The 14,097-nt window shown below is 38.6% G+C and overlaps 1 protein-coding gene across 2 annotated transcripts in view; it reads left to right on the forward strand.

Moving 5' to 3' along the window:
* The window catches only part of gabra3 (gamma-aminobutyric acid type A receptor subunit alpha3), a 278,534-nt gene that overhangs the window by 212,717 nt on the left and 51,720 nt on the right, over positions 1-14,097 (forward strand). For both annotated transcript variants that reach the window (XM_061963400.2, XM_061963401.2), the window contains exons 6-7: positions 4,833-4,915; positions 9,220-9,363. In XM_061963400.2, coding sequence (XP_061819384.1) covers positions 4,833-4,915; positions 9,220-9,363 — 227 coding nt within the window. The remainder of the gene's footprint in view (positions 1-4,832; positions 4,916-9,219; positions 9,364-14,097) is intronic.

Genomic DNA, 14,097 nt, shown 5'->3' on the forward strand with positions numbered 1-14,097 from the left:
AGCTTTACGACATCGCTGATCATTTTTTTAAGCATATTCTACAATTTTCCAGTATTAAATTAATCATTTTCAAGCATAAAAATGGCTAAATAAATGTAAATATTGGCCACTAAAGGAGACCAAACCAATCAGAGCGGGCTGTTCAATACCCTGGTCACTGATTGGCCCAGTGTCTGGTAGCATTACTATATTGGAATAATTATTATAATTATTAATTATTTAATGTCTAAACGACTCTCGTAATAAAAAAAAAACTTATTTAGAAGGCCTTAGACATGTTTTGTATGCCCGAGCATGAAAATATTCACTTCATGATTAATAATTCCTACTTTGCGGAAATTAATTTAAAAGTTAAAGTACCAATGATTGTCACACACTCACTATGTGTGGTGAGGTTATCCTCTGCATTTGGAGGTGAGGGGAGCAGTGAGCAGCAGTGGTGGCCACGGCCGGGAATCATTTTGGTGATTTAACCCCCAATTCCAACCCTTGATGCTGAGTGCCAAGCAGGGAGATAATGGGCACCATTTTTATAGTCTTTGGTATGACTCGGCCGGGGTTTGAACTCACGACCTACCGATCAAGTCCAATTAATAGCGATAAATGAGGGACGACTGTAAATGTATTTATTCCTTCAATTTATTGCATGTGCTGCACGCAATTACACATCCTTTAAACTTTAATATTGTCTGGCCATGCAACAAATATTATATTTTAATATATTCCAAACGTCTTTTTTTTGTTTTTTATTTAAACAAAAAAAAATGCTTGTCACCTTGACTTATAAAATCAAAACAATCCATCAATTTAGAATATAACACTTTATTGTCATTAATCATGAGAGCAATTTGTATTGTAATAATATGAAATATTACACACAGGCAATTGCGTGACAATATCATGAGGCAATTATACGTCCATGTTGACGTCCCTTTGAGGTCAGCCGTAACTGTGTTGTGGCCTCAATGAAAATGAGTTTGACACCCCTGTTGTAGGCAAAACAATAACCTTTGCTGTATCCCCCAGAGAACCAGCATCCTCTGCAGTGAATATTTATGTTTTGCAGATTTTTTCCAAAAAGTGTAAAAAAAATAAGCGGAAAACAAATGTCCACTGCAGAGAACGCTGGTTCTCATCAGTATATAGGAATGTGTCTAATTGCACTCAGTGTTAAATTAACTTTCCTCTCTAATTTGCAATTGTTAATGCAGTTCCACTGCTAAACTACATTAGGTAATTAGTCAATGTCTTTGCATTTCGTTGGCACTCTTCTCTCTCTTCCCAGTACCTTCCTGTGCTAGTGAGGACTTAAAGTCATTCGGTTGCGGACATTATTTAAATTCATCTCCACAGGGACATTAATGTATGGAGGAATATCTAAAGCAGTCTACTCAGTTTGTGACTTAATATTTCTCATGTGAAGAAACTGATTGCGCTGTCGGGGTAGGGGGGGTTCATACAGCACAGAAGCTGACATAGCAACCACTGGAGCTGGATCATTTATTATTGCACCAAGTCAGCTACTGTTTATCTGATTCTTTGTGAGAAGCTACAGAGAAGTGGTTAAGGAACGTGACCAAAGGGGCTCCTATTCGAGTCCCCTGTATTCATTACAGAGAGGCCACTGACGATAGGGCACCCCATTTTGTCCTACTGCTACAATATATGCTCCCTAGTATGTCACTATACCTGTGTTTGCATGTGTGTGTTCAATTAACTGTATTTTGTTGAGCAATGGTCTTCAAGAGGTGGTCTGCAGAGGTGCTGCACAGGGGTTGTGAAATTTTTGGTTATTAGACTTTAAAACATTTTTTGCAATATTGTCCGCTATCCCCGCTATTTTTTCTACAAATTTAAATGTCTTGAATACACATTAACATCGATCCAACACACTGTATTGTAGTTTACAAATGGCAGGGGCATGGCCACCCACTCACTGTACTTTTGAGGTTGAAAAATATAAAAATAACACCACGTTGCGGATTAAAAAAAAAATATATATATATGTATATATTATATTATATAATATGCATATTTCTTATCTGTATCTATATTTTCCACCTAAAAGCAGAGTGGAATGTATAGGGAGTCTCACTCTCTGTTCACTTTGTTCTGCTCAAGGACAAAACACAATGAGTACACCCTGTGTTTGTATTTTTGCAAATACACACATATAGGGCCTGATTATTTAATATGCTAATACCACACACTAAACAGCATGTGCAATCCATAAAAAAGCATGTACTATTAGTGGGCATGTACAATTGAAAAGTGGTGCAGACCACCTTATTCAAAGGGGAAGTGCACTTTTTTTTGGAATGTTGCCTATCTTTCACAAGAGACAAGAAGACAAAGGGTTTTAATTTATTTTCGCTTTCTAACAAAAACTAGTTCTACGTGCCTAGCAATGCAGCCAGTGGTGTGCCGTCAGGGCCAGCAAGGCCTTCTCTGCTGGCCAAACATAACCAGAAATCATGATCATAATTAAAGATAAAAGTAATTTTAAATTTACTTTCCCTAAATATCTAAAAGTATTCATATTATCTTCATGCCATATTATGCTCCTTCCAGCGCTGTTGTTTTTAGTTTATAGAGTTTTTATCCAATCAGATTTCAGCTAGTTTATGTTGCCATGCTGTACCAAATCTGCCTCGAGCCTTCACATTGCGGGCGTCTGTGCACAGTAAGTGAACGGGGACATACAGTGATAGACAGTTGCAATAGCCAATCAGATCACGCGTTTTTGTCAGTAAGGCCTTCTCGATGGCCTAAGGCAGATAGTGATGTATGAGCCAGGTAACTTTAGAACTCCATTACCCAGCATGCCACAATAGTGGAGAGCATGCGCAGTAGCCCCATTTAGGTTTTTTAATATAGACATGCCGGTGTACAGTAAACTTTAAAAAGTCAGCCAACACGCCTCGTCTGCATCTTTTATGATTAGACTAGACAACACATATATTTGCAAGGCCATTTTCAAGAAGGATATTTAAAGAGAAACTACATCTTGTGAGAACATCTCGGCCAACCCCGGAAGCTAGCTCAGCTGTCGATGAAATGTGACTTCAGGTATTTAATTTCTTTATTTTTTCACGTTTAAATTTTTTTTTGCAATTTTAATTTTGACAGTACCACATAAGATATGTTTTAATTGCTGATGCGGGTTTATTGATTTTTAAATGCGCCAGAAAATAACTTGTTTTGTACAATGCCCAGTAGTGTGTACATGTGTTCCTGTATAGTATTTCTCCAGCAATGGTCATGTGGTGACATCAATTATGGTATTTTGAGAGGTAATCATTGAAGTCGGACATCACTGAAGGCCTAGGTGGGAAACGCACGGCCCGCCACTGAATGCAGCTAATGGGATCAATCATTTCTACCTCTAAATCACTTTAAAAATGCATTCAAAAACGGCCAACAATACTTGATCTACGTTCCGTAACCTGTATAATAACCAAGCTGTAGCGGCATTGTTATTGGAAGAGCGAACAATGAGGAACTCCTTTTCTATTGTAGTAACACATTGGCGTGCTACGGTACCCCGCCCCCTTTAAATGACTATTCTGCGTATACTATATGGGGCATCATCACGGAGACACTCGATCATTTCCTGCACATGCTTAAAAGCGCTCGCAAAACAGTGATGAGTGTTGATGAATCACATTACACGGGCTGTATAATATATTTGCATCTTTGCTCCCCATAATTCTGGCCGTTTTGATAATCAGCATATATTCTGTACATTTATGAAAGCAGAGAAGCAAAATGGATTGCACGCCTAGTTATGCTTACTTTTGTGTGTGTTATTAGGTTTGCACATGTTTTAGTACACGCAAATCTTTAGTAAATCAGGCCTATAGTATCTTTTTGGTTTCGATGGTGAGAAGAGGTGCCAGGAACGAGACAACGCGAGACTGGACAAATGTGTGTGTGTGCTTAGGTTAACGATTGGTTTCATTGTATAACGCCCGAACAACTGCGCCAGGGAGCGGCAGCAAGAAGGACAAAAGCATGTGAGTAGAGGGACAATCGAGGGAGAACACCTCAGACTTAGTAGGGCACGGTCTTCACTCCGGCACTAGTATTGCTACTAATTGTACTTACTCCATTCATAGAATAAATTGTTTATTTTAGTTTCCTCGCCTTTTTTTGACAAGCCCTTAGAACAAAATAACCTGGGAGGACTTTGCCTTTAAAAAGAGGAGATCTGCAAAGTGGTAAAGCCACAATATTTCAAGCGTGATTTAACGAGGGTACGACTATAAACATTTCAGCTTTTTCTCATTACATTATGTTTTTTTCCTTATTTTTCTTCCATTTGTATTGTTTATTAGTTTGATTTTATTTCGACAATATGCTGTGGGCCAACAAAACTATGCGGACCACACTTTGGACGACCCTGAATAAGGGCCTCCCTTCTCCTTCTTTACATTAATTTTGAAGTCCTTGACCTGGAAAACATATAAGTAAAGGAATAGAATATCATGTAGTAAATGTAGAGTTTGAATACGACAAGTCAAATATTTAAGAGGCTATAATTTTCTAAATGGACTGTGCACAATGCAGTAGTTCCCAAACAATCAACCAATTACAAATGTGATGTGGAGAGAGCTCCCGGATTATTAGTAGTATTGCCTAATCAGTCAATAGTTCAATGTTTTTCTTATTATTAATTTCTAACCGAACAAAAAAAAAAACTTATTTTTCTCTCCCATTTGACCCCTCTATACCCCTATTGGCTTGTGTTTTCACTGGTGTTCTCTCTCCTCTTCCCTTTGACCCCTCTTGACGCCCACTCTCGCTGCCACATCCATCCTTCCTCACACAAGGTTGACCATTCACGCCGAGTGCCCCATGCACCTGGAGGATTTCCCCATGGATGCGCACGCTTGTCCCCTGAAGTTTGGAAGTTGTAAGTCACACCTAAAGGTCAAGAAATCAGTTAAGAGCTTTTGTCAGCCTAGAAGGGTGTTATACTCACAGCCCTTTTTTTTTTGGTCCAGCAAAGGAATAACACAGTTTGAAAAGGACCACATCTTTAAATTGGAATAAAAAGTATTGACATGAAACTAGCATTGTCCAAGCATTAGGATATTTAAAAACATATATATTGCGCTAATCCAGTGATAATCAAATTGTGTTACCGGGCTCCATCTAGTGGTACGCCAAAGAATCACTTGATTGATGATCAGTGTTTTATTTTCCAAAAAGTTAAACATTGTTACTGTTCAAACTGGGTGTAATGTTACAGTGGCCAATAATATTGAATATACTTGTTAAATAAAACGTCCACCTTGTTTTTAATGAATACTTCGGCCTACTGCGCTACTGTATTTTAATGTTGGTGATTATGGTGGTACTTGGTGAAAAAAGTTTGAGAACTATTGCGGTAGAAAATTGATGGATGGATGCTCTAATCCAGTGGTCCCCAAACATCGGGCTGCGGCCTGGTACCGGTCCGTGGATCGATTGGTACCGGGCCGCAGAAGAAATGAAAAAAAAAATATTTTTTTTTTTTTTTTTATTAAATCAACATAAAAAACACAAGATATACTTACAATTAGTGCACCAACCCAAAAAACCTCCCTCCCCCATTTACACTCATTCACACTCATTCGCACAAAAGGGTTGTTTCTTTCTGTTATTAATATTTCTGGTTCCTACATTATATATCAATATAGATCAATACAGGGATACATTCCATAAGCACACATGATTGTATTTTTTACACCCCCCCCCGACCCCCCCGGTCTTTTTTCAAGCGTTGACCGGTCCGCAGTTACAAAAAGGTTGGGGACCACTGCTCTAATACCTTGAATATCAATACAAGAATCATGACTACAGTAACAGCTAATAAAAACTTTGCAGTGTTTCCCACACATTCATTTATTTGTGGCGGCCCGCCACGAAAGAATTACGTCCGCCACAAATGGATTTTTCGGCTTTTGACTCGCTCGACCGCTCATAAAAGCAATGGGACTCTGTCTGTGAATGTACCTTGTAGTTACAACTCCGGTGCAGTAGGTGGCGGTAGCCTACTATGCATTGTAACTCCGCCAATAGCACTTAATTCACCTGGTGGGCCAGAAGAAGAAGACGAAGACGAAGACGAAGACGGACGGACGGGATCAAAATACGAGGGTAATATAGTTTATGGTAGATAGGTTATAGCCGCATCGCTCGTGGCTCGTCATATATTTAACGTTAATCTGCGATTTCACCGAGCGTTTCACTGACGGTGAGCAGCCTGACGCTGCTTCATTAACACCGCCGCTGTTTGACTCGGTGTCCGGGGCAGACGGACGTAATAACAATCACCTGTTTTCATACCGACGAGCTAACGTGTCCAGGTTATAACCCTGTTGTCAATAAACACACATGGAGACGGTGCTTCAGATACTGCATTAATACTCAAGCTAAAATGTCTACTGTCCACTGCAGCATGTGAATGCAATGAAAAGAATAAAATCCGAGCCAACCAGCTGTTAAAATGTTGTCCAGGTTAATGTTTTGGCCATTAAAGGCCCTTCATTTCAAGATTTCAACTGTGATCGGGCTTTAAACAGGTGGCTGACCTGTTCAGATGAGTGTAACTGCTACTGGTCAAATAATGTGAAATAGCATTTAATTTTACATGTATGCAATGCCATTTAAATGTAATTATAGATGATAATAATAATAATAAATACTGTGTAGTGTTGTAAATAGTCAACGGGAAGGATTTTAGTAAGATATAAGCCATGAGCACTACACAGCCAGAAAAAAACCTAGGCAGGACAAGTAAAAATATTGGGGCAAGTAGATTTGAGAAGTCGGGCAAGTAGAAAAATTAGGGCGGAGGGAACAGGTGAGACTCAGCAAACACTGAAAAATAAAGCAGGGTCAGATCAGAAATGCACTTTTCTCATGAAAAGGGTCCTAATTTATATTCTTATGTGCCTTATAGAGAGGACCACGACAAAACATACACCTCTGCCTCTGTTTCACTTTATGTTGCTGGTAAATAATATGGTTGAGTAGTAGGATAAAGTTCAATTATTTAGTATGCACTAATTAAAGGGGCAGAGCTTTAAGAGACATTTTAGCTTTTATATTTTATAAGATATATTTTTTGTAAGAACCAAAATTAATAAATATATTTCAGTGAATAACTAATTGTTCAAATCTGTATATAAATATGTACATAAAGTGTTGTAATTATATTCCAACTCCGCGTTCTTCTTGGTCATCGCCGCTGCCGCTGCCACCCACCACCCCCCGACCACACCACCACAAATAGATGCCTGCCCTGTGGGAAACACTGAACAGTGTGGGGGGAACACTACATCCATCCATCCATTTTCTACCGCTTATTCCCTTCGGGGTCGCGGGAGGCGCTGGAGCCTATCTCAGCTACAATCGGACAGAAGGCGGGCTACACCCTGGACAAGTCGCCACCTCATCGCAGGAACACTACATCAAGAAACATTATTCTCGTCAATCCTTATGTCTCAAAACAAATACACACAAAAAGTTAGGAATATTCAACTATTAGATGACCATGTTTGCAGGGCTGATCAACCCAATTGTATTCACCCCGATCAGGTGAATGTTACCTTTTTCTTGTATGAAACAATTTGTGTACAGTTTGAATGGAACCTAGATTTAGTTTGATGCACGTTTTGGAATAATTCAAACAGATTGCATTATGTCATAGTCTAGTCTGATTCAAAAATATTGGGCTGTATTTTTTTTAAACGGATCGTGATTATGTGGGACTGTACCTTGGTTGCGAGGGGTTAATAATGTCACATGGTTGTAATGTGCTGCTTCCAAAGTTAATAAAGTATATGTGTAAAATGAATATTTTTTAATTGAAGAAAACAAAACCTAGATGTCATTTGCACTTTTTCCAACTCAGAAGAAGTCTAAAACACTATTGAAAAGAAATAAACACGGTAGGGATTAGAAAGTTTAGTGAGGCCCTTTTAGAGAGGTCGGCTTTGGCGTAGTACAGAGAAGACAATCAACCATGACTATCTAGGAAATTAAAGTCGTAGGAGTGTCTTATAATAGTTGATTTGACTATCAACCTCACAGTCAAATTGTCTCACATATGACTCGTCAGAATGGTGTATAAATTGTGTACCCAAGATCCAACGCGTACAGCAGGTGTTTTAGGAGGATGTTTCGAGATGAGGGGTGCTGGGCTCGTCGTGACACGTCGCTGCCAGACCACAGCACCAAACTCGCCATCTGCCCAGGTGGAACTGGCCAGAAATTAGACACTACGCGTGTAGCTTTGACTATTGCTCCCCTCAAGCAACAGACGGTAATGCTTATTCTGCAGGTTCATCTATGGAAACGCTTGTTACGAGTTATAGTCAAGTTTGTTCGACTTCTTGGCTTTCTGTCAGAGCCAAAGCTGACTCAGGCAGGACCGATCCAAGGACTTCACCAAACTATCCAATCTTTTGTTGTGTTTTTCCTGTTTATCTGAGAGTTTTAGTCCTTTTAAAGTGGAAAACTCACAAGGTATCTGCTTATTTGTGGGGATCCCTATTAGCTGTGCTCTTGCTAACCTACATGTAGCAAAGATGATAGCGTACAAAAAATGTTTTGTCTGAATCTAACGAATCAGATTCGACAAAGACAGCCCTAAAAAGTCGTGACAAGGTATTCGTATAGTGGTGAACCTAGGGACGGATCATTAATGAGGTTGTGACGATACACTCATCTCACGAGAACGAGACAAGCCGATATATTAACAATAATTTTAAGCAGGATGGTAAAGTTGGGACAAATCCAAGGGTTCGTGGCTGGCAAGTGTTGAATTTTTCAAATTTGGGTCACAAAACAATGCCGGTGCAATTTGAAGTCTATTATAACTTTGCATATATGAGATTTTAACGTTGAACATGTTTCTCCAAATAAAAACTAAAATAACAATGTATAAAAGTAAAAATAAAATGAAGTAAATAAAATTAAATATGTCATTTTTTAGGGGCTTCTGCGCTTCTGTATCTCTGATATTGCAGCTGTCAAGTGTATCTATGATTGTCTTATCGCTAGGCTGCTGCAATGGTGTCTTGCTGCTGGGGGAGAAAATGATAATTATCATGATTAGTATTGGTATTAGAATGCACAAAAAAACAACAGCTCCCATTCTTAAACATAAAAGTGTCCTTGGTTGATGACTTCTAACCCCGTTTCCTCTAATACATGTTTGGTCCACAGACGCTTACACCAACAACGAAGTGATTTACCTCTGGACCAAAGGAGTCGAGAGGTCCGTCGCCGTGGCAGATGATGGCTCCAGGCTCAACCAGTATGACCTACTGGGACACGTTATTGGCAAAGAAACCATTAGATCCAGCACAGGTACCGCACAGATTGAATAACTCAATATGTTATACTGGCTGGCATGGTGGAACAGAAGTTTAGTTCTGGCTGTAACAATTCACTAACATCAGCATTGGATTGTGTTCAACATCTATGCACTCCTGCTTTTAGGTGGTGCAAAAGGTGTGAAAGGTTCGCTCTCCATGTGTCAATAAAGGGATTTTTTTGGTGTTCTCCAAAGTTTGTCCCACCCTTGTCAGCTGAAACTGGCTGCAGCTTTCCAAACATGTAAAGCCAGCACATATGGAAACATAAAGTACTTTGTGTTAAGTAACACATTGTTGATTCTGATGCAAAAAGCATTCCAGTTGCATTTTTTTCCCAGTTTGACAGCTACTACAGGAAGGCCAAATTGATTTATTTGAATGGAATACTGCAGGCAGTGAGAAGTAGCTTTTAATGGGATCAAGGTCCTGCCTGTGAAACATAAAGCCTCATTAGTTCATCCCGCATAAAATGTATCGTAAATGACTGACCTTTTTATTGTATGTTGACAAACAATGGCTCTCTGTAAGGAAATCATAGTCTGCCCTAATTTTTCACACATTGTCAATCTGGAGTCACTTGGCATGATTATCTGTAATCAAGAATAACCATGAATTGATTTACGTGGACCCCGACTTAAACAAGTTGAAAAACTTATTACTATATTACCATTTAGTGGTCAATTGTACGGAATATGTACTGTACTTTACAATCTACTAATAAAAGTTTCAATCAAAAAGGCTTTTATATTTCCAAAGAAACTTTAATAATCGAACTAGTTTTTTAATTACCTCGGCTATCTAGAAGTATAGAAGAAAACAATGTTGCTCATGTAGCCTATACATGTTCGATCGCGGTTAACCACAATTTTACACATAGTTAGTTAATTGGCACCACCGCATCTGCAATGACAGACAATGAAGAGAGAGAATTTTCCGTGCTCTTGTCCTGTGGTAGCTGTTACACAAATACAAATAGACGGAATAGAAATTGAAAGAGTAAATGAAACCAAATTTCTAGGTATAATTAATGATGATAAATTGAACTGGAAATCTCATGTAAAAAATATACACCATAAAGTAGCAAGAAACACGTCAATAATGAACAAAGCAAAACATGTTCCAGACCAAAAATCATTATTTTTTCTCTACTGCTCGCTAGTGTTACCATATCTGAGTTATTGTGCAGAAATATGGGGAAACAACTACAAAAGTACACTTCATTCATTAACGGTGTTACAAAAAAGATCAGTTAGAATAATACATCATGTTGTATATAGAGAACATACAAACCTTTTATTTATTGAATCAAAATACTGAAATTCCACGACTTAGTGAATTAGCAAACAGCTAAAATTATACATAAAGCAAACTACAATCTGCTACCCAAGAATATATAACAATTCTTCTCAACAAAAGAGGAGAAACATAATCTTAGAGAAAAATGTAATTTAAAACATGTGTACGCACGTACAACACTTAAGACCTTCAGTATTTCAGTATGTGGAATTAATTTATGGAATTGATTAAGTAAAGAAATCAAACAATGTACTAATATGATCCACTTCAAGAAACTCTTCAAACTTAAAAAGTTTACAAAGTACAAAGAAGAAGAACCATGATAAACATTCTGAATTTATCTCATCCATCCATTCATTTTCAAGATAATCTTACTCATCTCACCATATGAAATATAACTAACTTACTTCACCAATTATTATGTATTTATTTATTTTTATTGTTATTACTTATAGAGTATATTGTGAATAAATTGAGAACAGGAAGTGAACATAAGTTTTAGCAGCTGCTATGTAAAAGAAAAAAGGTTTAGGACTAAATAAGCTCTGCTTCTTCCGACTCCTTTTTGAACATGTTGAATAGACACAATGGAAATTATCATGCTGTATGCTTGCATGTTCGAAATAAACTCAAACTCAACTCAACTCAACAATCAAAATATTTATGTCGGAAAAATAAATATTGGCCTGTCCAGTAATTCCATCTTTGAGCTGATGAAAGACTTAAAGACTGATTGAGAGAAAATCAGCCTTTTTTTTCCCTTTTTTTTTTGATGGTGTTGGTTTTTTCATACAGAAAGTATATTATGAGCATATCTCCTAAATGAAAAAACATCATGCAACATGCATTTTCTTACCACTGGATAATACCACCACACCACCGCAGTTATTGCCAGTGTTTGGCGGTGTAGTCTCACAAAGTGTGCCTTCGGCATTCTAAAAATAGGCTCTGTTGTCTAGATTGCATATCTATAGTGCAAAAAATGTGGCCCAGGTTGTAGTCGTGTGCTGCATGCTCAACAATATCGCAAAACACCACATGCTGGAGCAAGATGTCAGCTTTGCTGGAAATGACTCTCCATGGTGATAGCCGGTAGTACACACAAAATCATCATTTAAATTTTGCGTTCGACACCACTTTTGAACTTGCAATATTCCTTACTTGCACAATTACGCGCGCAGTCTTAGACTACGTTTCTACTGCAGGTGAAAATTGATCAAATATGATTATTTCAAAATGTTATTTTTTCCAACTGACTGTTGAGTTTATAAGTAAAATGTGATCTTTATTAGACTCCAGTATAAACGTGGCCCCAATGTGGCCTCGACATCACTTACACGTCAAGTTTCATAAAGTGAAAAGTTGACCGGATTCCATAAATGAATAAGGAAGTTGCGACCACACAAGAAAACATCGATGTTAGTGGGTTTGTGCCGTGGCTGTTGTGTTGAGGAAGTAGGCAGATGGTGGAAAACAACTGCAGGAGGAGGAGGAAGAGAATTGCAAAAAGGAAAGTGATCTTCTGCGCCCACGTATAACGTAGCTTGACCGATAATGACGTAAAAGTCCCAAGCAGGTCGTATTGCTGTTTAGACTGCAGTCATATTTCAAAAGATCAGATTCTGAATGGATTTAGACTACCTCATGATGTGGCCCAAATCTGATGCAAAAAAGCACTTAAGAGCATTTATACTAGCAAAAAATAGCTGATCTGTGGCACTTGAGGGCAAAAAAATCTGGTTTGGTGTGCTGTGTAAACAGAGCCCTGGTAGATCACTCGCAACATACCCACAATTGTATAGTTTGCACTGGTTATTTAGCGAGCAATTTGGGATCTTAGATCAGGCACTGTATGCATAAAAATATCCCGGGAGACGGTACATCTTGCTTTGGTCCATGGCAGAGACGAGGGATTTTCAGCGCAAAAAGGTTGGTGATCACGGCATTATATATAAACACAGTGCATCCGGAAAGTATTCACAGCGCTTTAGTTTTTCCACATTTTGTTAAGTAAAATAATTATTGTCCACAAAATTCTACAGACTATACCCCAAATGTATTAAATGTAAGAAAAAGATATATTCACAGCCTTTTCTCAATACTTTGTTGATGCATCATTGGCAGCAATTACAGCCTCGAGTCTTTTTGAATACGATGCCACAAGCTTGGCACATCTATCTTTGGGCATATTCGCCCATTCCTTTTTGCCCATTCCTCTTTGCAGCACCTTTCAAGCGCCATCGGGTTGAATGGGAACCATTGGTTTTCATGCAGTGTGTCTCTGCATATTGCTGAATTCATCTTTCCCTCTATCCTTACTTGTCTCCCAGTTCCTGCCACTGAAAAACATCCCCACAGCATGATGCTGCCACCACCATGCTTCACTGTAGGGATGGTATTGACCTGGTGATGAGCAGTGCCTGGTTTTCTCCAAACATGATGCCTGGCCATTCTGCAAAGGAGTTCAATATTTGTTTCATCAAACCAGACCATTTTGTTTCTCATTGTCTGAGAGTCTCTCAGGTGCATTTTGGCAAACTTTTTACTCAGAAAGTGCTTCTGTCTGGCCACTCTACCATACAGGCCTGATTGGTGGATTGTGTGCAGAGATGGTTGTCCTTCTGGGAGGTTCTCTTCTCTCCGCAGAGGAATGCTGTAGCTCTGACAGAGTGAACATCGGGTTCTTGGTCACCTACCTGACTAGACTAAGATGAATGCAGCAATTTACAGAGACATCCTGGATGAAAACTAACGCTTCCCATCCAATCTGATGGAGCTTGAGAGGTGCTGCAAAGAGGAATGGGAGAAACTGCCATGCCGTGGCTTGGTGTGCCAAGCTTGTGGCATCAAATTAAAAAAGATTTGAGGCTGTAATTTCTGCCAAAAGTGCATCAACAAAGTATTGAGCAAAGGCTGTGAATATTTATGTACATGTGATTTTTTGAAATTGTAATACATTTGCAAAATTAACAAATTAAATGTCACATTGTCATTATGGGGTATCGTCTGTAGAATTTTGAGGACAACAAATAAGTGATTCCATTTTGGAATAAGGCCGTAACATAACAAAATGTGGAAAAAATGAAGCGCTGTGAATACTTTCCCGATGCGCTATAACTACTATACGAACGTCTGTCTTCTTAGTTCATTTAGGCTTATAATGGCCTCCGACAGTGCTACAGCATTTCTAAATGTCTTATCAAACCACTAACACAGGTAACAGCAGACTAGGAACAACATTGAACCCTCAATGTTGTTACTTGTCTTTTCAGTAAATATTTGCTGTATTTTATACCTTTTTTTTGTATACATGATTTTTTTCCCAAGAGGGTTTTTTCATGTTAAATTTGAAAATGTCCATATCCAAGTTTTGTCATAGGTTTGCAAACACTGGCAGTTATTCGACAATACCCCAAAGTCAAACAGGACA

This window comes from Nerophis lumbriciformis, linkage group LG09 (genome assembly GCF_033978685.3).
Source record: "Nerophis lumbriciformis linkage group LG09, RoL_Nlum_v2.1, whole genome shotgun sequence".
Classification (NCBI taxonomy): domain Eukaryota; kingdom Metazoa; phylum Chordata; class Actinopteri; order Syngnathiformes; family Syngnathidae; genus Nerophis; species Nerophis lumbriciformis.